The sequence below is a fragment of the Lissotriton vulgaris genome, chromosome 4_1 (assembly GCF_964263255.1).
Source record: "Lissotriton vulgaris chromosome 4_1, aLisVul1.2, whole genome shotgun sequence".
Taxonomy (NCBI): Eukaryota; Metazoa; Chordata; class Amphibia; order Caudata; family Salamandridae; genus Lissotriton; species Lissotriton vulgaris.
The window spans coordinates 981,452,152-981,479,617 of record NC_141691.1 but is presented as its reverse complement, the minus strand read 5'-3'; the positions used below and the strand labels follow the sequence as shown (position 1 = coordinate 981,479,617).

General features: G+C 41.7%; 1 protein-coding gene across 2 annotated transcripts in view; it reads left to right on the top strand.

Moving 5' to 3' along the window:
- LOC147722779 (beta-Ala-His dipeptidase-like) overlaps nt 1–27,466 on the top strand; it is a 423,764-nt gene that overhangs the window by 139,148 nt on the left and 257,150 nt on the right. For both annotated transcript variants that reach the window (XM_086965242.1, XM_086965243.1), the window contains exon 2: nt 17,484–17,603. In XM_086965242.1, coding sequence (XP_086821368.1) covers nt 17,484–17,603 — 120 coding nt within the window. The remainder of the gene's footprint in view (nt 1–17,483; nt 17,604–27,466) is intronic.

Genomic DNA, 27,466 nt, shown 5'->3' with positions numbered 1-27,466 from the left:
CCGTTCAATTAGAGACAATGCACCCCATCACAAATGAGCTAAGTGTTAAGCCCATTGCAGGTGATGGACGTGAGAGGCTAGACCAACCACTCTCGCGAGATGAGGTCGAAAAGATGCTAATGGGTTCTGCCTCAGGGAAAAGTAAGGTTTTAAGTTTTTTACGAAATTTCGTCAGGGAAGGTTCGAGTTTCAATTGAGCTGAAAGAGAGTTCCACAGTTTGGGGGCAAGACAGGAGAAAGAGCGTCCGCCCATTCTTGTCAGTTTAAAACGAGGAATCAGGAAATTCCCTTGGGACGAGGATCTGAGAAGGCGGGAAGGAGAGTAAAGTTGGACGAGAGACTGGAGGTAAGCTGTGGCTGACCCCTGCTTGATCTTGTGCAAAAAGCAAAGGGCCTTAAATTTGATTCTGCTTTCGATGCGGAGCCAGTGTAGATCTTTAAGATGGGGGGAGATGGGGGATCTCCAAGGGACTTTGCAGAGTAGAAGAGCGGCCGCGTTCTGAACAAGTTGGAGTTTCCTCTGAGACTCCACAGTGACTCCAAGGTAAAGCACGTTACCGTAGTACAGGCGCGAGATGACTAGAGCCTGGACTCCCGTGCGCCTTGTCGAGTCTGGGAGCATCCAGAGGATTTTGCGAAGCCACCCTAGGATGGAAAAACAGGTGGCTGCCACTCTGACTACTTGGTGCCGCATAGATAGTGAATCATCCAAGACAAAGCCAAGGTTCCGTACCTGCGTGACAGGCAGGGATAGTGGGCCCATTTCAGGTGGCCAATGTTGAGGGCCCCAGAGGTGTTTATGTTTGCCTAGGATGACCACCACCGTCTTGTCTCCGTTTAATTTCAGGAGATTAGTCTGCATCCACTCCGCCACTTGGCTAAGCCCTAGTTTGAGAGCAGATGGGGCACACGTCTTAGCCGGGGAGAGGGAAAAGATGATTTGAGTGTCATCTTCGCATGAGTAAAGGGAAAGACCCGCGTCTTCCACGATGCTTGCCAGGGGCCTCACATAGATGTTAAAGAGCATAGGGCTCAGTGAGGACCCCTGGGGCACCCCATGCGCAGACAAAATAACAGAGGAGGCTGAATTGGAGGAGAAGACCTGGAATGAGCGACCGCTCAGAAAGGAGGAGAGCCAGGCCAATGCGGGGCCAGTCACCCCGGCCGCCTTCAATGCTTTCAAAAGGACAGGGTGTGAAACCGTGTCAAATGCGGCGCTTAAGTCTAAGAGAATAAGCGCTGAGGTTTCGCCCTGGTCGAGGCGGGAACGCAAGTTCTCAGTGACCCCCAAAAGGATGGTTTCTGTGGAAAAATGAGTGTGAAACCCAGATTGAGACAGGTGTAAGAAACCTGTAGCCTCGACGTGGGAGGTAAGGTGTGTATTAATATGCCTCTCCAAAATCTTTGAAAACATAGGCAGCAAGGAGAAGGGGCAGTAGTTGGAAAATGTCTTGGGATCCGCACCAGGTTTTTTTAGAAGTGGAATCACCATGGCTCTTTTCCATTAATCTGGGACAATAGCTTCTCGTAATGAGGAGTTCAAGAGCTCTTGAATGACCAAGAGCAGGTCTGGAGAAAGCTGTCGGAGAATATCAGTGGGAATTGGGTCAAGGGGAGAACCTGAGTTTACCTTGGCCATGCAGTCGCGAAGCGAGCTCTGCTGGAACTGAGGCCATTCTGAGATCTGTGCCACCTGGGATGAAGGGCCAAGTGTGCCCGGGGTGGGAGGATCGTGAGGTGTCCCAGAGGGAGCCGAAGAAAGTGATTTGTAAATCATATCAACTTTAGAGATGAAGAAATCAGCGATTTCGTTGCATTGGGTTTCCCCCAAAGCCGGTGGGGTAGGGGAGGTATTTGAACCTGCTAGCTTCTTCACCATTGAGAAAGAGCTTTCGGCCGGCTAGTAGCACTGTTGATAGACTCCGAGACATAAGATTCTTTCGCCTTTCTGCAGGCACGGTGGTATTGCCTAAGTGCGGATCTATAAATTAGTTTATCGTTGAGGGTATATGTCTTTCTCCAGGATCTTTCCTGCTGTTTGCATTTGGACTTCAAGATTTTCAAATCGTCCGTGAACCATGGAGCTGGGAGGAGGTGAGTGATGGGGCGTCTGGAGCTTAACGGCAGATGGCGATTAATGTTGGAGGACAGCCAGTGAGAGACTTCCTGGTTCAGCGAAGTACACATTAGCTTGGAGTTAGGGCGGCTTGCAAGTAGTGTGGCATTGAACGCAGGAATATTTAGTTTGGACCAGGCTCTATAACTGCCCATAGTGACAGGGAGGGATGCTTTCCTGATGCTGTCTACGGTCAGGCTGAAAAAGATAGCAAAGTGGTCTGACCATTCAAGGGGAAGAGCAGGGGCATTGCAGTCAAGCAAGATGTTTGAGATAACTGGGTCAAGTAGGTGGCCAGCCTGATGAGTCGGACCATGATTGCGAAGTATTAGGTTAATAGCCTCACAATCAGATAAGAACCTGCTGCTTGAGCTGTTTTGAGTGTCTTCTAAGTGGAGGTTTAGGTCCCCCAGGATCGTGAAATTGGCTGACTTCAATACAAGCGGGGCTACTCGTTCGGCAAACGATGATAGCCATCGAGTGAATTTATCGGGGGGGGCGATAGATGAGTATTCCCGAAAGTGTCATTTGGGAGGAGACTGCGAGTTTAAATAAGGCAGCTTCGCAGTCGGGGAATCGAAGAGCTTCCAATTGACACGAGTGAGTAGCCTTGAAAATAATTGCTATCCCACCACCTTTCCCAGAGTCCCTGTCTTGTCTGACAATAACGTAGCCAGGTGGTAGAGCACTAGCCACATCTGGGCCGGAGCTGGCATGAAGCCAGGTTTCAGTCAAGAACAGCGCATCTGGCTGGGCGGAGGTCAGAAGGTCAAAAATGTGATCTTTGTTTCTTGGCAGAGAGCGGCAGTTAATGCTCCAAAACTTGTAAGGTAGAGTCAGAGGCACTGAGGGCACAGTCTGGTGACAGAGGACAAAGTTACAGGGAGGGCATTTTGCCAGGTCGCTTGCTAATGGGTCGAGGAGCCAACAGGTGAGAGAGTTGCCTCTGAGCCGGTATAACTCCTCGGGTGAGTAAGTAACTGGGTTACAATGTTCTGGCGCAGTTTGGACAGGGTTTGTGGCCGCTGGGCGCTCTGGGGCGCAGACGGGCTCGCCTTTGGCGAGTGTTCGGCGCGCCGCCAGCGCACCGGCAGCGCTCGTCCGCTGCGCCTCCGGGAGGGGAGTACCATTTTATACTGTGCAGGGTGGGAGGGCCGAGCAAGTAATCTGCTCGCCATCTGACTCACCCAAGTTGGCGACGGCAAGAAGTGACTCGGGCCGATGCAGCGTCTAAGTGGCTGCTGTTGGCTCCGGGTTGCCGTGCAGGCGTGCGCAGGGGTAAGGAGGTGAGTGGGTGAGTGCCAAGAATATAATATTTAAAAACAGAGTCCGAAATTGGAGAATACAAAGTGCAAAAAGCAATTATTTTAAAAACTTAATAACACACACTGTTCCGGGCTTCTGCCTCAGGAAGCTAATACACACTCTCCCTTAAGCTGCTGCGCCTGAAAATGAAGGAACTTTTAAACTGTGCAGGGTGGGAGGGACTGAGCAAGTAATCTGCTCGCCCTCTGACTCACCCAAGATGGCGACGGCAATAAGTGACTTGTGCCGATGCAGCGCCTAATCGGCTGCTGTTGGCTCAGGGTTGCCGTGCAGGCGTGCGCAGGGGTAAGGAGGTGAGTGGGTTAGTGCCAAGAATATAAAATTTTAAAAACAGAGTCCGAAATTGGAGAATACAAAGTGCAAAAAGCAATTATTTTAAAAACGTAATAACACACACTGTTCCCGGCTTCCGCCTCATGAACCTAATACACACTCTCCCTTAAGCTAACTTGTCACATATTGCTAAAATGTCAGTCCTCTGTTTGCGAGTGGTCTTGAAGCATATAAAGTGGCTGGATATGCTGGTTAACTTTGGGCTGGAAATAAACTCTTGACATTTGGCACAGTCATCTAGGTTTAGGTCCTGGGACCTCTTATGGATTTCCTGACTTAAGGATATCTGGGAGCACAATCACAAGCACAATCGTATTATTTGTTTTGAGCAGCTTAGAGTAGAGTATGAGCTGCACAAATCACAATTTTTCAAATTAGAAATACATTATCTATATAAAAGGAATAAACAGATGATGTCCCAGACCACAGTTCCTTCGGCATCAGTATCAGCCACTGATTTGTTCTCCAACATTAGTGACATATTATAGCAAAGATATTGCTGTTAATCTCAGCAACAGCCTGATATTAACAATCTCCAAAAACACTACAACACTATCATCAGGAAAATCGTGATTTTGACAGGTTCATAATTAATTGACAGTTCATCACAACACCAGTGATTGTTGTTCTAATAAAGCTGTCATTGTGCTTGCTAATTAGTTTCGGAATAAAGCCATAGCCATGACCAATGGAAAGTACCTGACAATTTTATCCATACACAGTCCTCTTTCCAGAACTGTCACTGGGTCATGCTGGAGCCTATTCACAAATCAACACTTAAATATAAACTCATTATCAATGGTGCTGCTGTATCACAAAACACGTGACCCAGGAAATAAATGGTATCCCAGGTTCTCCACTTTGGAATGCCATTGAAATATCCCTAAAGTATTCCCGAGACCAGCCAGTGCAACCATCCACCAAAATGTATGATCCATTGTGAACGCCTAGCTATCGCCGGTCTTTTGGCAAAAACCTCTGACTGGTGTTAAGATCCTAGATTCAAAATTCTTATGTCCAAACAGACCTGGATTATTGCAATAATTTCCCATCTCCTCTTGTTATAACAGCAATTCTAGTTCATTTAACTTATTTTTGCACCTAATAATGTCACCATTCCATTATGTTTCTAGGCTACCAGTGGCCCCAAAACACATTCACCATTACCAGTGACCCAGGACAAGCTGCCAAGAAGCCATCCACTATTAACTTTTTTAGGTGAAAACTGTCACCTATGATACTGCCCTTCCAAGCCTAGCCCAAAAAGATGTGAAATATTAAAGCAATGATCAGGATCATCACCCACAAAAGTATATTTATAATTTATGTGCCATTACCAATTCCTGTGTGAATGTAAATTTCAGTTGCCTGGATTCCCTACACAGGATTTCTAAGGATTTCTTCACAACTCACATGAAAAAATCACACAAGATTCTTGAAAACTACATTTCGTTCTAAAAGCATAATTTTGCAAAAAGTTCTCGAAGTAAAATGTGATTTTGCCCATCCTTGCAGAGTACGTAGAGTACATTTTTCCCTATTTCACCACCTGAATAGCTTTCTATCTATTTTGTACTATGAGATGTGGAGGTTTTAATAGACGATTGGCTTGTGGTCTGGCCATGTCGAATCCCCTCTGGAGAACCAGTCATTGTTCTTCTTTACAAAAGTTAGCTGGTTAGTATAGAAATCGAAACAAGCCTTTGCAATGCAATAGGTCTCGCATTTACGCGAGTTTAGGCTATTGGCATTGTAAATGACAATGCCTATTATTTTTGTATTTTTAAAACATAAATAAAAGGCATTGTCATTTAAAATGCAGTTGCTTAAACTCGCGTAAATGCGAGACCTATTGCATTGCAAATGGTTACGTTTAAAACTGAGTGAGGAGCTGCTCGGTTTCTTTTTTTTACTTTAACATTGAGCGCAGTGCCCTTAAAGCGGCACCACGCTCAGTTTGAAAGCAAAAAAACGAAAAAACAAACAAACAGAGCACAGTGTCCCTGATGCGGGCACCGCACTCATTATGAAAGTGTAAAAAAAAATTAAAAAATTAAACAGAGCACAGTGTCCCAGAATATGACGCTGCGCTCAACATGAATGTTAAATATAAATAAATAAAGTGAGTGAGGTGTCCCTAAAGAGGCGCCGTGCTGATTAAAGTAAAAAGCATACAATTTAGAGTGCATAGCACTGCAGCTGCTATTGGCCACATCAGTGTCCATTATCAAAATAGTGCTCACTCACCAGATAAAGCCCACAGTGTAACTAGCCAAGTAAAAGGTTCAGTCCTTATGGGCGTTAACAAATGGAGACAAGGCTGTACCAAGGCGGGACTAACAAGCCTCATAATTAATCAAAAGCCAGCATTTTCAAAGGACACTGACACAAAGCCAATGACAAATATGGGCAAAGTGGACAGGGCTTCTACAGCATACCCTTCGACACCATGCCTCGCAGAGTGAGCAGCGCATCCGCACCTTTGTTAGGCTCGACCTTAAAAGGTGGGATGCTATATTCTCAGTTACCGCACTCGATTCAACACATACTAGTGACCCCATGTCACCAATTATTTCCACCAATTGTTGTATAAGCAGCTGCAATTCTTCTTCTTATGTGTTTTAATCCCTGTCCCACATATGGTCTCCTGGTGCGTTTTAAAGAGGTCAGTGGTCAAGCCGGAATTCCTTCTGCCAGTTTGTCCTGGAACTCAACTCCATGCTGAGCATCTCAATTAATCACTCGATTAATAGGGTTCTCCTGAAAAAGAGTTAGGTTTGCACTGGGTTTGAAGGTCCGAGTTCAAGTTGGGTAGGTGTCATGATGACATCCTGTCTATTCAGAGGTCTGGTCTCTAATTCCTTACCACTTCAGGGATTTCTTTGCTGTTGGGATCTCTTCAATGTATGAATAGGTGAGTGACATACTCGTCTGGAAATATTTTTTTTCTGAAGTGGTCAAGTTTTCCATCTTGTTCTATGCTGGGAGTCCTTTATTGCCTCTTTGTCCTTGGGCATCAACAGTCTTGTGTCTCCTGCTACAGCCTCTTGGCTTCACTCTGCTCCTTAAAGTCCATAAAGTGACTTGTCTGGACCTAAAGCCCAGAATCTTTCATCCCTACAGCATCATGGCCCAACCAACATCCGTCTCCATTCCTTCTTTGACATCATTGAGCCCCAATTACATTTAGAAGACCTACTTCATTTTTCACTATGCAGAGGCAGTTTGGACACTACATGTGCCAACATTGATCAACATACCACTCCTTGCATTCTTGTCTGGTCTGTTTATCAAGATCAATACCTCTTGTATAATTTTCATTTTAAAGCCAGTGTTTCAACTATATAATTTAAGTAAAAATGTACATGGTCCCCCATTTCATATGAGGCTACCCTCTTGAAAATGTATTTGTGTAACTGCATTCTGCAGCTGTGAAAACCCAGTTGGATATCTAGAACCTGTAAGACTTGAGTCATATATTTGCTGTTGATCAAGAGCCCCACTTCTCTCAGGGCTATAATACTACACCAGTACAATAAATAAAAGGGAATAATTGGAACACTCAAGATGTAGCACTGTAAGAAAGTGGATTATTAGTTGGGATGGCTAGGAGGCCTTACCAAGTAATAGTGCCACTATTATGCATCAGGTTACAGTCAGATTTCTTTATCAACCCTTTGCACAGTCCTGTGTGGTTGTGGCACCGAGGGAGTCGGGCTCACCTCAGAAGAAAACCAGTGTAAAGGATTTATTAGTACCAAAACAGAAATACTAAAGAAACACAGCACAATAAAAACCCCACTCTAATTTATAAGAATAGTGTGTGTGTGTGTGTATATACACCACAATAACAACAAAACAGATAAAGGGAACTAAGACTGTAATAAATCATTGTTTTCACTAATTAAAATGTTGGTTTTAAAAGTTTGTGAATCATTGTATCTCACTCTTAACCATAGTCTGTGAGCCTCAAATGCAAGAGTCCGGGGCAAAGTCAAAGTTTCAGGCTGACTGTGATGGAAGTCATGGTCGAATGTAGGCGCTGAGTTGGTCCTGGTCAAGATTTTACCTTCATACTTAGAAACTTTTCAGATTCTTTTTCTGGACAACAGTGAGGTCAGGGGGTTGTCTTCTGCAGCTTGAGACAGGTGTTGGGCTTGAGGTCGACAGACAGGCAAAGTCCAGCGTTCCGGTGAAATCTTGGTTCTCAAAGCCATTTGAGGTTAAACATGAGCCAGCAAATAGCAGTAATCTATCAGCCTTGGACTTTGTACCAATAAACCATTATGTTTTGCCTTTGGCTTGAAAGTTGCAGTTCTCTGTGGAGAAACATCCTAGCACTAACCAATGGTCAAGGACCTGGGAGGCATTTCTTGGAGGCTAGAAATCAATCTCACGGGATACCCCAGCAGAGTCCAAGGCAAGTCCAGTGGCTACTGGTCAGGTGGGCACTTTACAAGTTTAGGTCTCTTGAGCTTTTGTGTCCCTGAAACTTAACAGTAGGCTAGCCAACTAGCCCTTGGAGTCCACTAACTGGTCCTTGGCACGAGTGGGTGCAGCCCAGCCCTTGAGGGTCTCTTGCCATGAAGACGAAGGTAGGAGCAATCCTTCTCTCTTTGAAATCCTGTCTTGATCCAGCTTTGCAGCACATACAGTCTTCCTTGATGCTGACTTTCTTTCAGAGGTCCACAGGTTTAGCAGGTGGAGCACTTCTTCTATCCTTTCCGAGTTCAGCAGTGTTCTGCATCTGGAAGTCAGGAATGCTACCTTTTATGTCAATTCCAAGTTTGTGGTTGGGGAGCCGCATGAGCTACAATTCCCATAGGGCGACCCTACAGCTTTTGACACCATTTTTTGTGGGTTGGCTCTAAGTAATTCCACTGTGCATCCCTTTGCTCATATTGAATATATCGGGTCCTTCTTCCCTGTGTCGGAGCTATGGCCAAACCCTTGAAGTGTGTCCAATATAAATAGCCACCTTTTCTGGAAAATTGGTTCTGGAACAGGTTTTCCCCCGCTGAAAGAGATGCCAGCACGTCTGCCTACACAAATGATTGGGCAATCTCAGGTGTGACTCACATTTGCTTCTCAGAAGCAGTAGCCTCTTTGAAGCCGGGCCATCTGTGGATTCAAAGCTAACCTGTCAGGAGCAAGTCATACCTCCTGCCTCAGCAGACCCTTTGTTCCCCTTCCTGAGAGCACTTAGCACCTCCTGGCAGGAGGGCACCAGCCTTTCTCAGGTGACAACTGCTGTAGTTAATCAGCAACAACTACCAGAACTTTGAGCAAGACCGCAGTGATTTTCTAAAGTCACATTTGCATTAAAGGGTACTTTAAATCGGACTTCCACATTAAGTCTTGTTTAATTTAACAATTAATTTTGTACCTTGGTGTACAATGTTTGGTGGTCCTAAATGGAAGTTAGAACTAAGTGCGTTGGCTATTTTAACTCAATGTTAGCCAATGGGACTACAGCCTTGCTAGACTGAAAACGACAACTTAGAGTTTTCACAGTCAGTACATGTCAAACACAAAAGGAACATGTCCTTCTAGCTAATATTTAGCTCTCAGACTTGTGGGTTACGGAAGAGCCTTCCCTAGGGGTGAATTATAAATATTAAAAAGGAAGGCCTGGCTTGACAAAAAGAGTGTATTTTGTCATATTTTGTTGGCATTTTATAAGATGCCGGACTAGACTACAGTGGGGCATACCCTTTCCCTAAGAGTCCTAAAGTTTTTTCATGAGTCCATATATTTTCATAACCTAATTATAGTAGGGCAGGATGATTGGGATTTGTTGATAATTAACTTTTACAACAAGTTCAAGGGAATGAGGGACATTGTGGAGGATGAGTTAGAGAAAGCCCTTGTGAAAGTCTCCACTATCCACCCGAAAGCACTAAGGATTTACTGGATGGGTGATTTTAATACTAGGGTGTGCCACTTAATGGATAGTGCAGCCTGTGGGACAACTGATAGCTGTGGAGACAAAATGGTACGCTTTAACCACTCCCCTTATGGGGAGGCACTGAATAGGATTTTAGTTGTCTGGGATATGGGAATTGAAAACAGTATAAATGTCACCACAGGAACCCTGGATTATACACTCAGTTCGACCTCTACAGGTCCCACTATTGATTTTATGATTGCATCGGAATCCTTAAGTGATAGCCTTAACACTAAATGTGTGGCGTTAACCATTTTTAGTGATCATGCATACCTGACCTGTAAATTCCGGTGGGACATTGAGTCCCGCAGCAAACTAGATCCTTTACCAAAGCCAATCTTGGCTAGAAACAATGGGTACATCTTAAAATGGGACAAGGTGGTGGGAAATGACTTCCTCCATACTCTTCTTGTGGAGAAATATTCGGAGTTCATGACCTGCCTTAATGTAGGAGCTCCACCTGATCGGATTCTAACTACTTTTGAAGGAATCTTGAAAGGGATTAAAAGTAATCTAACATGCCATCGCAAAAAGGAAGCTAGGACCCAAACATCATGGTTTATTCATGTCTGCGCGACAGGTGCTACCAAACTACATAATGCCTTATGAGTAACCCAGAGGGATAAGGGTTGTGTACGCTCGCTGCACACAAACTATAAGAGAGCGAGAGAGAATAGAGTAAAAGAATAGAGTAATAGAGTTAAACTCTAAGGCCTGGGAAGATTTCAGATGGCCCTCCTCAGAAAGGACTCGCATGAGTTCTGGAGAGTGCTGAAGGCCCCCCCATTTAAAGCATGAGGGCGCACTGACCTTAGACGCACACATTGAAAAAGAAGGCCGAGTACCTCACTTCCAGAATATATTAGAAACCCCTGCTGCAATTCGTAACTATGATCCTTGCACAGACATTCAACAAGTTTCAGATTTACTATATCAGATAGAAGAAATCGGCCTAGCTTATTACCCAGACTAGCTCTATGAAGGCCCCTGGACCTGACAGGGTTCTGGCTGCTATATTTCGGGAATCAAAAGTGCTCTGGACTCCACTATTGACCAGTGTTTTTAATGTGGCAGTTAAGATCACCCCCTCCCCCCCCCCCCAGCTCTTGGAAGCAGTCAGTTATTGTCCCCATCTATAAAAAGGGAGATAGGGCAGAACCAAATAACTACAGACCCATCTCCTTAATTGATAGTACAGCAAAACTAATGGGTGGGGTGCTCTTAAACAGGATAGAGAACTGGGCCCAAGAGAAAAATATATTTGCAGTATTCCAGTACGGTTTTAGGTAAGGAAAGGGCACTGTTGATCAGTGCCTAAACACAACCATGATTATTTCCAACTTTATTCTAGCAAAGGTTGGGAGGTTATTCATGGCTTTTATGGATTTATCATCTGATTTTGATTGTGTATTGCACAGTAAACTATGGGCAATATTGGTAGAAAAGGGAGTGGACCCCCCCATCATTGCTTTTATTAGAGAGCTGTACACAGGAGCAACAACATCTGTCCAGTATAGTAGGAGTGGAGAGCAAACAAGGGCCTTTAATATCTCGAGCGGGGTAAGACATGGTTGTGTGCGGGCTCCACTCCTGTTCTCTCTGTACACTAATGGGCTAGAGGCAACTTTGGGTCACTCCACAAAGGACATTCCTTATATAAAGTCATCTCCTTTACCCATCCTCTCATATGTGGATGATGCAGTGCTCCTGGGTCCTGGCTAGACCCCATGTGCAATTACAGAAACGTGTTCAGGACTACTCACATTATATGGCTAGCCTAGACCTAAGTGTTAATGTCACGAAATCCTATATTTTAATTGCCGGTCCCCACGCTAAGAAACCTTTTAACTTTAACATAGAGGATCGGAAAATGGAGGTGGTTGATTCATTTGCCTATCTGGGAGTAACATTTGATATCAAGTTATCCTGAAAAAGATGTTACTAAACAGAAAGGCCCTTGTGGAAAATAGGATGTGGTGTTTGGCTTACCTCTCTAAAAAACTTGACTCTAAGCCCTTGCCAGAAATGTTACATATTTATTGAAGAAAAATGCTGGCAAGTGCCACTTATGGGGCAGCGATCTGGGGAACAGTAGATCCAGCGCCACTCCAAATTGTAGAGAATGTTTTTTTGTAAAAAAAACTGCTCTCACTTCCCCGGTCTTGTGCAAATTACCTACCGCATTCAGAACTGGCTTTACATTATCTCGGGGATGTGATTAGATTGGCTCTCCTGTTGTTATGACTTTCTGTTTGGTCAAGACAATGCTTACAACTGAACCAGGTGATCCTAAGGAACTGCTTAAAACTGAATTATGCCCATAAGATCCCTTGGTTAAACTATGTTAAGAAAACCTTGATTGAGTTAGATCTCCAACATCTATACGAGTTCCCCCTGCAGTGTAACTCGTTTTCAAAGGTAAAACTAAAAAAGATTTTCTTGGAAAAAATGGCAAATCACAAATGGGAGGGAAACCCACACAGACTAACAATAATTGCATATAACCGTCTTCCTACAGCTAAAGTACTATTACATTCCTATCTCTTATATGTACGGAACCCACAGAACAGATACATCCTAATTAGATGTAGGATGAACTACATTCAGTTAATGTGTGGTTTCCCAGCTAACACCTATACAGTGAATGATCTGCCCCCCATGCCCGTGAAATGGGAGAGACTACCAAAGGAAAGCTTTGTTAGTTCCCATGCTACGGAAGTTCAATTTTACTCAATATAAGCCTGCACTGCACTTTATCTATCAGTTTTCAGATCCCTCTGTGTGTTATTCCCTCGCATCCTACCTATGAGCAGTGGCTAGTAGAAGACGTCTACCTTTATAACTGTTTCCTTTTAACGGATTGTTTTATCCTACATTGATGAAGTTATGAAATTATGGCTTTATCTTATATGGTGTAATGTATTTTAGATATTTTATAGATGCAAAGGGGCATATTATCAAGGGGGTTTATCTCCGCTTTTTTGGCTTTAAAAGCCAAGAAAGCGGAGATAAAATTATCTCCCTATTACCTAGCTGTCGCTAACACCAGTTAGCGACAGCTAGTAGGAGATAGCGACCATCTTGGGCCCCACTTTGCATGTCAGTGATATTTATCACTAATGACATGCAAAGTGGGCGTGACAAGATGTTAGCGACTGGAAAGCTAAGCGCGAATATCTCCAAAAGCTAACACCTGCCCTGAGCAGTTCTTAGCCATGTTATCCAATGGGAGGTGGATAACATGGCTAAGAGCATTAGCTCGGTAATGCATGAATATCGCTGACTTTTCAGCGATATTCATGCATTGCGGCTGATGTTTATCGCATTTGCGATAAACCTTGGTAATACAAAGGTTTATCTGTGATAAAAAGCGCTGCGCTTAGCTGTAATTTATTGTCTCTAACCAAGCAATAGCGATAATTATCGCTATTGCTTGGTAATATGCCCCAATGTTTTTTAACTTGTTTTTATATTTGTACTTTTTATGCGTTGAAATAATGCCAAATGAAGTATGTTAGCCTGACTGACTACAGTGGCAGGGGAAACGTCCATTACAACGCAGGCATTACATCGCAATGCCTTTACAACGAAAGTTTTACAATGCAAATGCCCTTACATCGCATACCATTACAACTCATGCCATTACAACATATGTGTTACAACGCATGCCATTAAAGCGCATGCCATCACAACGCATTATAAGGTTAGTAATGGAGAATTTTACGTTTTAGGGTGGGTACGGGTTTTGGGGTAGTTTGGAATAATAATTTTTACCCCTACGCTATCCAACACTTTCCCTACTGTTGCACTCACTGGAGTGGAAATTGTAATTTTTACCCCTATACGATCCAACACTTTCCCTACTGTGCACTCACTGGAGTGGAAATAGTAATTTTTACCGCTACGCTAATCAACACTTACCCTACTGTTGCACTAAAAGTATTATCCGTTGTAATGGTATGCGCTGTAATGGTATGCGTTGTAATAGAGTGGTTGGAATGGTATGCATTGTAAAGTCATGCGATGTAATAGTAATTGCGTTGTAAAAACTGCTATGTAAAAGCATGCCTTGTAACTTAACTTTAACTTTCTAGCTGTGGGTACACTTTGTACCAAATACAATGAACATATAGGTAACTTAAAGATGCTAATCAGAGATTAGCCAATTATACATACACTCTAATGGATCAGAGCACATGCACTGGCGCCTGGTCAGCAGAGCTTACTGCACTTCAGAATTTAAAAAAAAACAGCAACATCTAGCAAAATATAGGTGCAAAATATGGCAGTGTTGATGGAAAAAATTGACAATATCCTTTTAGGCACCTTGCTGTACCATGCTGGGGCATTCTTGTGACAGCAGCCTTTAGTGATGAAAGCAGCAAGGCACTTAATGTTGAAAAACCATTCCACACATTTACAGTTTCTCATATAGCACGCATATCTTTTCATATTCCCAAACCTCCAACCCAATGTTAGCCAAAATCCTCCATTGAGCAGTCCACAGATGTAACACGATGAAAAGTAACTTGATATTTCTTGTTTTAGGCCGAGCATTCAAGACCTTTTGTATATGCTTTAGTATGTACTCATTATATACTTATATGTGTATGTAGTTTGTGGGCTCTGAAGAGCATCCCTAGGACTTGTCTGCTTCCGGTTAGGGACTTTTTTCTGTTCAACTGCTATAATTTAACTGTCTTAATAGAAAATGACCAGCTGAGGTCAGTAAAATACCAGAATTGCTTTCTGCTTAGGGACTTAATTTTTTTAATTTTTCTGCCAACTGCCTCTATATAACTTTCTTGATAGAAAATGACCATCAGAGGTCAATAAAATACCAGAATCACTTTAGCATTCTATAGATTCCAGTCCATAGAAATTGTCTTCTATGAGCACCCGAAAACAATATTATATTTTTTAAATCTTGTATTTTCAGTGATATGACCACCGAAGGCCCCAATTTAATAATAAAAACAGAGCTTTGGACTATACCATTTCCAGCTGAAAGGCAATATTTCTCTCCATGTGTTCCCATACCTGGCGTGTCATGCAGTTTGGTGCTTATTTTTCCCTCATGTTAAAGAATCGTAAATGTTTCAGCACCCAGGTGAATGTGCTCCATAGCTAGATACATGTAAGGTCCCAAAGGCGAGACCGATTGTATTGCAAATGGTTGTTTCTACACGTTATGCCGTTTGTATGGTATTACAGAACTGTGAGCCATCTTAAATACGCATTTTCATAAGCCTTTCAGTTGTGCAGGCAGAAGCCGGAACTGTGCATTATAATCTTATGGGCTGTCTGGATTGTGTGCTGTGCGCTTTACTTGTTTATATAAGGTGTTACATTTTAGAATTCTATATAAGAGTTGTAGTGCTTGTTTACTCAAATGATATTTAGATCATCTGAAAATATTGGTTCCCTAATGCCTGATGGTGAACGCGATCTAAATTGCCAGGGTGCAGGTGTTAACTCTGTGAGGCATATTTACAAGCCCCTATCATCACCACAGCATCACAGGTGTGGCTCAGCGTCCAGGGCAGCTAACTCCGAAACCCAGGGGCTCACAGTTGGATCTCAGGCACCGGCGGCAGATCATCCCAGCACCATGTGACTCTGGGCAATAGCTTGCTTAATCTTCCCGTCGGCCCCCAGCGCCTTGACACATTTGGGCAATTGTTTGCGCTTTACAAATACTGGACATCTACAATTAGTGATGTTGTGTCGAAGATTGGGGCTTCGCCTTATTTACTAGTCAGCGCTAAGCCACTTAATGTGGCTTAACACTGCCTTGTAAATAAGGCATCCTTTCATACTGAACTTAGAGTGAACGGAGAGGGCAATGGGTGTTGTGGTGGGCGTTCCACGGCAACACCTATTGATTTTGACGCTGCCTCTTATTTACAAGGGTGGCGTAAATAGGAGGCTGCGCCAAAGTTAAGTCCAGTGAATTGCATGTCCCTTCCTGCACATAAACCATCAAAAAAAGAAGACATTTTGCACCTTTTATGTGTGCTGCATTAAGCAGCGCACATAAAAGTTACAAAACAACATTTCAAGATTGTTTATGTGCAGGAAGGGAGAGCTTTCCCTCAACGCAGACACCCTTGCACTATGGTTCAAGGGTGCCTGCATTGGCACTATGCTGCTAAGTTTAGCACTAGCATAGGGGAAAATGCAGGGCTGCACCGTATTCTTGTAAATATGGTGCAGCACTGCGTTTCTGAAGTGGAGGAGTGCTGCGTTAAGCCAAGAAGGCTAATTCCAAAGCTCCGCCACTTCATTGTAAATATGCCCATGCATGTTTGGTGTTACATTACGTAGTGCATGATTTTGGAAAGTCATGGTTAATCATGGTCGAATTCTGCTATGGAGTGATGTAGATAGAAATTCGCATTGCCATTTGGTGTATGGTAGGTCTTTGTCGGTGTGAAGGTGGTTATTGCAATTAAAGACTGTTGATCAACGAGTATATTTCAGTGCTTGCAGGGGGCTTGGCACATCTCAGGCTGAAGATTCTGACTACTTCAAGGTAGGTCCAATGGGAGTTAGTCGAGTCAGAGCCTGGTCAGGAATGCAAAATGGCATAGTGCCTGGAAAATTGGTGGTATAACTAAGGCTAATGATTCCTTCTGGAAAAGTCACATAGCCTCCTCTGTGCGTCCTAATCTGTTTAAAACAAATCTTCAGGGGCAGTGATACTGAATGGAATTAGTTAATCAAGTGAACAGTTTGTGACCTTTAGAAAAGCATGGTAAAAGTAGTTTTTCATACCTCTGTAATAGTAGACATCTTCCTATCAGGAAGAATATTTGCCTGCTGTGATATTGAAAGAAGAAGAATCCATGGTGGAAGTTTGTTACACTGTAATTCTATCTAATTTATCAAGAAACAGCAGCTCTGTAGTTGGCATCAAGCATATTCCTTGTCCTATTCTGCATGCCGAACATGACATCAACTTGCCTTGATGTCTGGTGTCCCCAGGTAGGTAAGGTACATCAGGAGCTAACTCACTTATTTAATCCCTGTTTGTAATCACCCAGAGGCCGATTCACAGAACTAATCTGAGATAAAACCCTAAACTTACTACTTTTAGTATTCACAGAAGGCATTTAGTAGTAGTAAAGTTAGGAGTCCTAACTTTACTACTACTAAATGCCTTCTGTGAAAACCAAAAGTAGTAAGTTTAGGATTGTATCTCAGTTTAGTAGTCGTAAAGTTAGGAATCCTAACTTTACTACTACTAAATGACTTCTGTGAATACCAAAAGTAGTAAGTTTAGGATTTCATCTCAGATTAGTTCTGTCAATTGGCCCTCCAGTGCGTAATTTGATCCACTGGTTTCCAGGGCTCGGCACCAGCACTTAATTGCCATTACCGGTGCTTGTGACAGTCTGCCACAAGGTGGGGCTGTTTGGCTAATTTAGAGATGATCACAACAACAGGTAATTACTAATTTAATATATATTAAAAATGACTTTTACCTGCTGTTCAAGCCATTCTTATAGTTATGGGGGCCTGAACTAGTGCAAACTGTCAAGCTTTTAGGAGTGTAATGGATAGGAGTTGTGTTGTTACTATCATTGGCAGCATGGCAGGCGCAATGTGAGGTGCAAGCGGCAGTGGACTCCTGAGGAGTGCCCTGGCACTTTTTTTCTTTTTACACATTTGTCACTGTAATCACCTATAATAAGCAACATCTGTTTTTGGTGAAGCGTTTAGTGTTGTGTCACGCAGCTCTTTATTTCTCCTTTTCAGATACTCAACATTTTGCTCCTACTGATGCCTCTTAGCTCGGAAATGTCGAAGCTCCAGCCCTCGGGCTTGCTGGACCGAATCTTCAGCCATATTGATATTCATCAGGATGAGTTTGTGCAGGTAAGTGGAGCAACTTATTACCTTCTCTTCTCTCATAAACTCCAAGGAGAGTGAAATATGTGTCAGCGTTGACTGGTACTGCATTCCAGTAGGGCTTGGGTGGTATTTTACTTATCCAAATGATGCAACACTTCACTTGGTTTGGCAAATGCTTTTATCGCTTCCTGGATCAGTGTGATTGGCATGTGAACAGACAAAACAGAGTGACGTTGGTAGATAGATTTCTTCACTTCTTTATCTGAAATGGAATGTTCCCCAGATGTTTATATATATATATATATATATATATATATATATATATATATATATATATATATATCGATACACGCTCGCTTAATTCAAAAAAAGCAGACGTCACTCCAAGCTGGTGGTTACTTCTCTTGATTTATTGGCAGACCCCCTACCCCATAAAAAGACAAACGCGTTTCGCCGTGAAACGGCTTCCTCAGTGTCCCCCCCCAAAAAAAAAATATATATATATATATATTACCTACTGGCGGTCGCCAGTAGGTATATATAGTTAGGATTTTTTCTCTATGGAACTTTTGAAAATTCTATGTCTAATAACTTTGGCGTTTGTGGACGGAATCGGCTGAAATTCTCAGGAAAATTGCACATTTTGTTTCTGATCAGCCCCTGAAAATCTGGGGGGGTTTCGTCAAGGGGGGGGCTGTGAAAAAAGGAGGGTCCCAAAACGCGTTTTTCCCATTCATTTTTCCATAGGGCGTTTGGCCTCACTTTTAGCTCGAACGGCTGAATGGATTTGCACGAAACTTGGCAAAATTGTAGGGACTGTTAGCCCGATGTGCCTTTGCTGGGTCTCAATATATGTGCTCCAGTGGATTTTGAGAAATTAACGTTTAAAAAAACAGATATATCTGTGACAGCGTCCTTGATAGCGCACTAGTTCGCGTACTTTTCGCGTAACAGAGCTTTGCGAAGCGAAGCTGATTGGCTCTCCGGTGTCTGTCAACATTCTAAACAGTCCGTAGCGGCCGCCATCTTGTCTCTCGGTAGGATGGAGAGACAAGAGGAGGCCAAAACGAAGGGGGAAATGAAGGAAAGGGGGCAAGGTAGACCCCTTCTGACCCCCTAGGATTGATGAGGGGGATATTAAAGTGCCCCGAGGGGCCCAAAAAAAATTTAAAAAAATGTTTTTTTCGTGGGGTGCGCCCGGTTCGCGTACCGGAAAGCGGTCTGGGGAGCGTACTATAAGGAAACAAGAATGATTGACTTTTAACTTATTGTATGTTTATTGATTGTTCGTTTTGTTGTTTTTTTTGTTTATTTTTATTTACGTAGCTACATGTAGGTATCAATGTAGAGTCTATAATTTAATAAACGCCGTCTCCTTTGTAGATATCTTGCTTGTTGTTAAAGAAGTTATTGTGGTATATGGAATTCATACCATAGTCTGTCTGGAAAGCCGAAACAACATGGTGGCAGGAGATGATAAAGAGATGTTAAATACACATTGGGGATTATATAGTGGGAGAAAGGAAGTAACTATGAACAAAGTTAGTATGTAACACAAAAAAGTTGCACAGTATATTTTAAGTCTCACTTAATATTATATCTATTTTGGTACTATTTCATAATTTACATATAAAAAAGAACAATGTCTCAAACTATTTTTAATTTTTAAATAAAAATTTATTGTTGTGATTTTTCAAAATCTAAACGAATTTCCAACATTAATTCATCAGGTATGTCGTCCTTTTCATTCCATGATTCAATTTCTTCTACACAATTAATTAAGTCTTGGTCCAGAGAGTGATCCAAAAAGTCTATTTCATCTTTGTCTTCCTTAGGATTGTTTTCCATATTAATTTCAAATGAAATATTAATTTCATTTTGTTGTCCTTCCATTTTCTTGCTGTAAATTGCATAAAAAATAAATATATCAGTACAGATAGGGCACTGTTGGGTTTCAGTACAGACAGGCAGTTTGGTTATTTAAACAGTGTTTTTTTCTTTGGGCAGTGTATGGTATCAAATTGGAAGTAGAAATATGAAGAACATTATCAAATAAACTCTTAGTCAATTCTGAATTATACTAGAGAAGTCTAACTCTATCCTTAACTCAGGGCCGGCGCTAGGCATGGGCAGCGTGGGCTGCCGCTCAGGGCCTCGCACTCAGCCCACCAGCATGGGGCCACGCACTGGTGATGTGTCCTTTTATTTTCCTGGAGATCTATCACAAAGAAAGGTGTCGCCTGCAATTAAGGTCCATTGGCGGGGGCCCCCTCCTTGGGCCTCTCATGGATGGTGTCAGGAGGTATAGGGGAGGAAGAAGGAGACGCTCGCTCAATTGCAAGGAGACCATTCACAGACACTGTGGGGGGCCCATTGTCCAGCATTTTGGCGCACCCTCAGTTTTAACTTTTAGACCACAATCAATTCTCACACCTATGAAGGTGTGAGAAATGCGTGTGGATTAAAAGTTAAAACTGTCGGGGCGTCAAAATGCTGGACAATGGGGCCCCCACAGTGTCTGTGAATGTTCTCCTTGTAAGTGGCCAGTTATGTAATTTGGAGGGGGCCTTGCACACGTTCCCTTTTAGCCCAGGGCCTTGCAAATCCTTGGACTGGCACTGCCATAACTAAAACAGAGAAGTCTATTTTATTCTATAAGTATTACAGAGTGAAAGAATAAAACTGTCTGAAAATGTTTTTCTAATTAGCTTTCAGTACAGAACATACTTCAGTTTTAAAAATAATATCTTACCTTTTAAATATAACTTGAAGTTATCAGTTGATATTTTGTTGTTCTGCACTTCACGAAGTAGTAGTCAAAAAGGCTGTGTTTCTCTCTCTTTGTTTATATATATTCAGGTACATAACCAATCAAATGTCATGATATAATAGTAGAAATTGAAAATAATATTTTAATTGGTTGTCATTTCCAACTAAATTTGTGAAAATGGTAGGGATTGGTATGTAGTATGAGCTACTGTTTAATTGGTGAAAGTGTCTCCAGTAGTTTTTCTGTAAATTACTTTCCCACCTTTTTTGAGCGAGTGCTATGTCAGTGCGTTTCCCGGTACACGAACTTGCAGTGTTACGGGAGTCCTCCATTTTGTGTTTCGGTAGAATTGAGATATAAGATAGAGGGTAAATAATGTTCAGAATGGGTAGATTGGGGTACTTTAGACGTATGCTGTTTCCCTAAGTTTTCTGAGGGTGGCTGAGGAGGCTCATATATGTCGATAAAAAAAATTGTTTTTTTTCGCGTGGTTAGCTGCCGGTACGCGAACTGGGTAGCGTACCGGGAAGCGAATATAGGTGAAAATAAGTGAAAAAAAGGTACATTCGAAATTTCAAAAGAGTACACTAAGTTAAGGTAGCTCTGAAAAGAGCTTTTGGGTTCTGTGTATGTTCTAGAAACTTATAAGTAGGAACCAATACACATTCTTAAATTTAGTATGAAAACTCTGTTTCCCTCATCTGAGAAATGCACACCATCTCCTCTGTAGATATCTTGCATGTAGTAACGCAAGTTATTGTTGTAGATGCAGCCCATTCCATGGTCCCTCATGTAAGCTGAAACAGACTTATTTACATGCTTCCTCGATTTCTCAATTTGTGGACAAAATTGATTGGACCACCTCCATTTTTGTCTTTGGCATATATTGGAATATACCAAGGCAGTTTGAGTAAAAAGTGTCATCAATTGCTCAAAGGTGTCCTTTAAAAGCATTTCCAGACCTACCCCAGTCAAAGTGCCCAAATCGTTTCCTCCACAGTGCACTATTATGAGGTCAGGGGTTGGCAAATGTAAAAAGGTTTTCACCAATGGTATCAATTGGTGACATTTCAATCCTCTTCGACCAATCCATTTGATTTCCACATTTTGTAAATCGAGGTTGTGTAAATTTCTGTTATCAGCATACCTGTGAGCCCACTGGATGTAGCTATGTCCAAGAATCCAGACTGAAAACATAGCTAGAGGAGTTTTTGCTGCAGTCAGATGAAGTGTGGGAATGAAATGGCAGTTGAAATAGTGATGTTTGTAATGTAAAAAACTGTGGAGTTTAAGTGCAAATGATTCATTAGCAGTGATTGGTGTATTTCCATTGCTGAAAACAGAAAGTTAGGGTGCATGGATGTGTTCTTTGAAAAATGTATTTTGAATGGTTATTTAAAAATGTTGTTATGAAAGATTGGAGTGGATTAGCAGGTGTACTGAGAGTTCAGAGTTCATTTGAAACATTGTTGTGTGAACTTGTGGCCATGACAGGTCTGGCAGGCGGTAGTTGCTATGGAAAAGAGGTAGAAAGGGCAGAGGGGGGAAGGGTGTTGATTTGAAAAAAGTTATTGGCTGACATGAGAGATATGTGTGTTGAAAATCAGCGTTTCGGTGCCTTTGTTGGTTCCAGCCTCTGGAGTGCATACCTTTAATTCTGGTACAGAATAATTGGTGTGTTTCTGAGACTGTTTTCAATTTCAAAAAGAATTTGTAAAGGTGAGTTATCGTTTATATATTTTAGTTAAAGAGTAGTATGCTTTTTTGCGTAAATAAGAAAGTCAGCTGTGTATTTAAAATGATGTTTTGCGTCAAGTGTCTGCATTCTGCTTTCAAAGGCAATTTTGCATTCTTCATTTACAGAATCGGAAAAATTATTGGTTCGGTAAAATACTGAATCGGTAATTTTATCGATTCTGTAAATTTGCTATGTAGGGGGGACTCTTCTGAGTCCCAAAGGCCTTAACGAATCGGTATTTTAGCATGAAATCAAACTTCATGGTAAAATACCGATTCCAGTGTGCATACACATGTGTGCATGCACACCTATGTCATGTGAAAGGCAGATCTGCCCTTAGGGCAGGTATGCCTGCCACATGGCACCTGTGCCTGTTTTGAGGGTGCCAGAGGGTGTCAAAGTGATACCCCCTGCACCCTTGTGAATTCTTTAATTACCGATTCGGTAAATACCGAATCCGTAATGCCTAATCATTCCTATGGACTTCAAAGCCCATAGGAATGATTATTTGTTTGAGTTACATAGCCATGTTAAAAGAGAATGATGCATAAGTGTTGAACGGGCATTGTAAATACCCTCCGATGTGTGCTGAGCAATTTCAAGTCACTTCCCCCGGGTTCAAGGGCCTTGTAAATACGTCCCCATGTGTTTCTGGTCGTTTGAAGTCACTTTCCTCGTAGTGCAAGGCCCTTGTAAATACGCCCCCATGTGTGCCTGGCAAATTTTCATTTTGATTGTTTGAGTTACATAGCCATGTTAAAAGTTATTGAAAAAAAGGTGCAAGTTCCTTAAAAAAACTTTTTCATGTGTATTAAGGCATTTTAAGTCTGTTCCCCTTGAATGTAGGTGTATTATTGTTTTACATAAAATGTTTTAAAACTTTGTTTGAAATCAAATGCATGCCCACTTAGGGCCCGATGTAGGTGGTCGTTTCAGGCCATTTACCGACCGGTTACGGCCGATTTCGGCCGTTTCCGACCGTTAAATGGCCAATCGGTATGTAGGGGCCTAAATCCAAGGCCACATGTAGGTAAATCTACATTTACAGAATCGGAAAAATTATTGATTCGGTAAAATACCGAATCGGTAATTTTACCGATTCTGTAAATTTGCTATGTAGGGGGGAGTCTTCTGAGTCCCAAAGGCCTTAACGAATCGGTATTTTAGCATGAAATCAAACTTCATGGTAAAATACCGATTCCGGTGTGCATGCACATGTGTGCTCGCACACCTATGTCATGTGAAAGGCAGACCTGCCCTTAGGGCTGGTTTGCCTGCCACATGGCACCTGTGCCTGTTTTGAGGGTGCCAGAGGGTGTCAAAGTGATACCCCCTGCACCCTTGTGAATTCTTTTTATTTATTTTTATAGCATTGTTGAATCTAGTTCTTACTGTTATTGATTTACTGTTTGGTAATAGTGGTTAATAACATTTTTTATTATATTTCACCACAGATTCAACTGCAGATTATTGGGAAATTAGACAATGCCGTCTAAGGATAAAATTCGAAAGGCTACGAAACGTCAAAGACAGAACAAAATCATTCCTTAAAAACAATTGTAGAAACAAAAGTATAACTACAGAACAAGTTTTAGTCCAGAAAAAGAGAGCCAATTTAATTGGAAAGGAAAGGCCCGTGAAAAAAGTTTGTGCTAGAGCAGGAGATAACTCTGTGCATGGCAGTAGAAGGGCAAATATTTTCAGGGACATTCGTAAGCGAATGTTCCGCAACAGGGTAATTGTCAATTTGCAAAAACAATTTAAAAAAGGTCAACAGAAAGTGTCATTTTATAAGAAAAAGAAAAATGTAGAGAAAATTATTGATCAGGCTTTCGAAATCAAGCGAAAGTTATTTCTTTTGGTAATTATTAGAATTAGGAAACTAAACAAGGTAATCTATGTTTTCAAATCTAATAGTAGATGGAAGAGAGAAGTTAATCGAAGTAATTTTTGTGAAGTTTTCTTAGGAGAATGGATGCATAGTTCAAATAGTGAGGCATTTTTTAATGAGGAGAGTTATTTTCAGGACAATGTTTTGGTGCATGCAGTTGACAGCAGTGGTCAAGCATATGAGGTAAAAGATGGTCATCCGGTTGAAAAAGAAATACTTGTGTCTGCAGATGCAGAAGAGGCGCTAAGTGATGAGGTTTTAGGGAGACATCCGAAGGGACCAGTGTACACCTAGAAGTGTAGTTCTATTTGCAGTGTGCGACAGGATTCCATCAATTTGCTTTGTGATTTTATACGGACATTTCATAAGAAAAGTGTAAAGCAAAAAATAAAGTTGTTGCAAGAATTAGATCCTTGCAGAGTGAGACAAGTGACAGGTTTGCGTGGTCATTCACTGGCTTGTCTTTCTAGGAGAGTATGCCAGAGTGTATTTCATCATTTCAGGATGCTAGCAGTGCATCATAATAAAGTGAGGAAATTAGTTAGAATGTTGTATTATGCTAAGAGTCCGGCAATTATGCTTAAAAAATTAAGCAGAGCTCTTTTGCATGGTTCTGAAGTAGATGTGAAGAATATTTGTCAAGAAATTGAGTTCTGTTATTTTGCTGGTAAAGAGAACAATGTTGATATTGAACCACTAGAAGAAGGTAATGTGGAAGACAGTGAACAGATTTTCAGTACAGATAGTTTCACAAGGAAATTTCCACGTTTATGGTGAAATCAAGTGAGAGGCCTACTTTCACTTGTGTGTGTTGTCGACGGACTTATTATAAGAATCAGACTAAGTTAGTGGATATATATGCAAAGAGTGATATGGAAAACAATAGTGAATGGAAGGATTTTGCCACATACTTGATGGTAGAAAATTGTTTTGATTTGGGAGCAGACCAACGTATGTGTACTTATTGCTATAACAAATTAAACCAAAACCAGATGCCTGCTAGAGCGGTTTATAATAATCTGGAATTAGATGACATTCCTTATGAATTGAAGGATTTAAATACTTATGAATCTATTTTGATTCAAAGTGTCCATCCCTTCCAGGCTATTGTACGAATGGAGCCAAAGACAGGGAAGTTGCCTCCATCGGATTTACAGAGAGGATTAAAGGGAAGGGTTGTTTATTTGCCTTTGGATATGAAGAAAAACATTAATACAATTGGAGTAGAGAAAGTAGAAGAGGAACCTCTGGTTATCATAGTTAATGGTGTTCCGACAAAGAGTAAGAAAATCTGGCAAGATTTAGTGGATGTTAGGAAAGTTAAAAAGGCAACATTGTATTTGATAAAAAATAATAAGTACTACAAGAATGTATGTGTTGCAGAAGAGTAAGTAAGTGAAGAAGAGGACAGCGATTTGTGTCCTGGTCAATTTGAGAAAGTAGAAGCCTCTAAAAAGAAAGAAATATATGAACATTATAGTGTTCATCCTTTGCATTTCAAGGAAGTCATGGGGAATGCTATTGAGTTGTTTCAAATGAAACAAGCCAAAGGGAGTCCCATTAGAGTTTGGGAGGAAAGTTTGGAAGCTCGGTGTTTCCCACAGTTATTTCCCACAGGTCGAGGAGGACGTTATGATGAGCGACCTGTTCAAATTCCTGCTTCAGAATACCGGACTTTCTGATTGTATACAGAAGATCCTAGGTTTCGACAATGCATTCCCTATTTATTTCATCTATTGTTTGAAAGTGATCTCTCTGGATTGTCTTATGCAGTGAACCACATCTTGAAAAGTGGTATACAACTGCGAAGTATCTCGGCAAGGGACTTTATGGATAAAGTCAATGTGCAAGACAGTATTTTGGATTCTCACCTGATTAATCTCATGGCTTGTCAGCGTGGTAATAATGAGTATTGGTACCGCCGTCATGGTGACTTAAAATGTATGCTGAGGAACTTAGGAACTCCCACATGGTTCCTCACTCTCAGCTGTGCTGAGTATGGCTGGGAAGACTTACTTGAATTTCTACGAGAGGTAAATGGAAACATTAAAAATATTGAATTCATGACACCCAGCGAACTGTGCTCTTTGGATCCTGTGAATGTATGCAGGTACTTCAATCATAGATTTGAAGCTATGATGTCTTTCATCACGAACAAGAAAAATCCACCTCTTGGAGAGGTGTTGGATTTCTTCTGGAGAAAGGAGTATCAAGCAAGAGGTGCTCCTCATATACATATGCTACTATGGATCAAAGATGCACCCACATTTGGAACAGATCCGGATGACTTAGTGATGAGTTTCATAGAACAGTATGCTACATGTGCTGTTCCAAAGACAAACGAAGACAAAAGTCTAAGAGAACAAGTTTCACGGTTTCAAAGCCATCGTTGTGGAAAGTACTGTTGTCGTAAATTCAGAAACAAGGACAAATACTACACCAAATATCGTTTTGCATTTCCACGGTCGGTGTTATCAAAAGGAAGAGTTAACAATTTGATGTCATTGCTGCGACATAATGTGATGAGGAAATCACCCAAAAACACATACAATTTGAAAAGAAACGAAGAGTCCAAGTACATCAACGACTACAACCCAGTGATTTTGTCCATGTGGAATGCTAACATGGATATACAGTTTGTGGCTGACAACTGTATGGCTGTGGCTCGGTATGTGACGTCTTACATCACTAAAAAAGAAAAGACAGAACTGAAGGATATGTGGGAGGATATTTCCCATGAAAAGAGCCTCAGTAAGAAGTTGTACAGTTTCAGTCTGAAGATGTTGTCGCATCGAGAAATCGGAGCTTACGAATGTTCTGACCGGTTATCTTCAGCAAGTCTCTATGCCCAATCTAGGAGTATCATTTGGGCGAGTCTTGGTCTTGCTGCAACGCGTAATCGAGTTCTGAAACCTGTACGGGAAATTGAGTATTTGGCGGAGAAGGAGCCAAACAGTACAGATATTTTGAAGAGCAACATGTTGGATACATATTATCCAAATAGAAGCAGTCACCTGGAGAATGCTTGTCTTTATGAAGTTCTTCAAAATTACGTTTTCAAGAGGAACATCAAAGAAGATATTGAAAAAGGAGTGTATGCTGTAATTGGAAGTGAGGGATGTCTGGTCAAGCAAAAAAAATGTCAATTGATAAATCATCGAAAATTGGATTGCGAATCTCCCGAAAGAAAAGAGTTTTTCTATTTAGCTCTTTTGCAACTTTTCAAGCCTTGGCGTGCAGAAGAGGAACTGCTTGGGGATTTCCTCTGTTACGAAGACTCTTTCAATGCAGCCAAGGAGTCCATAGAATGTCCTGTTTTTCCAAAATATCTACAAATGTTGAATGCAGAAATTGAGCAGGAAGCAACAATTGCAGCCGAGATTGCTAGAGACAGTTCTCAGGACAGTCAGAGTTCTGTTTCATTGAGTCAGGATCCACTAGGAGAACCAGTTATTGAAAATGAAGCTGCCACTGCCATGATTGAAGTG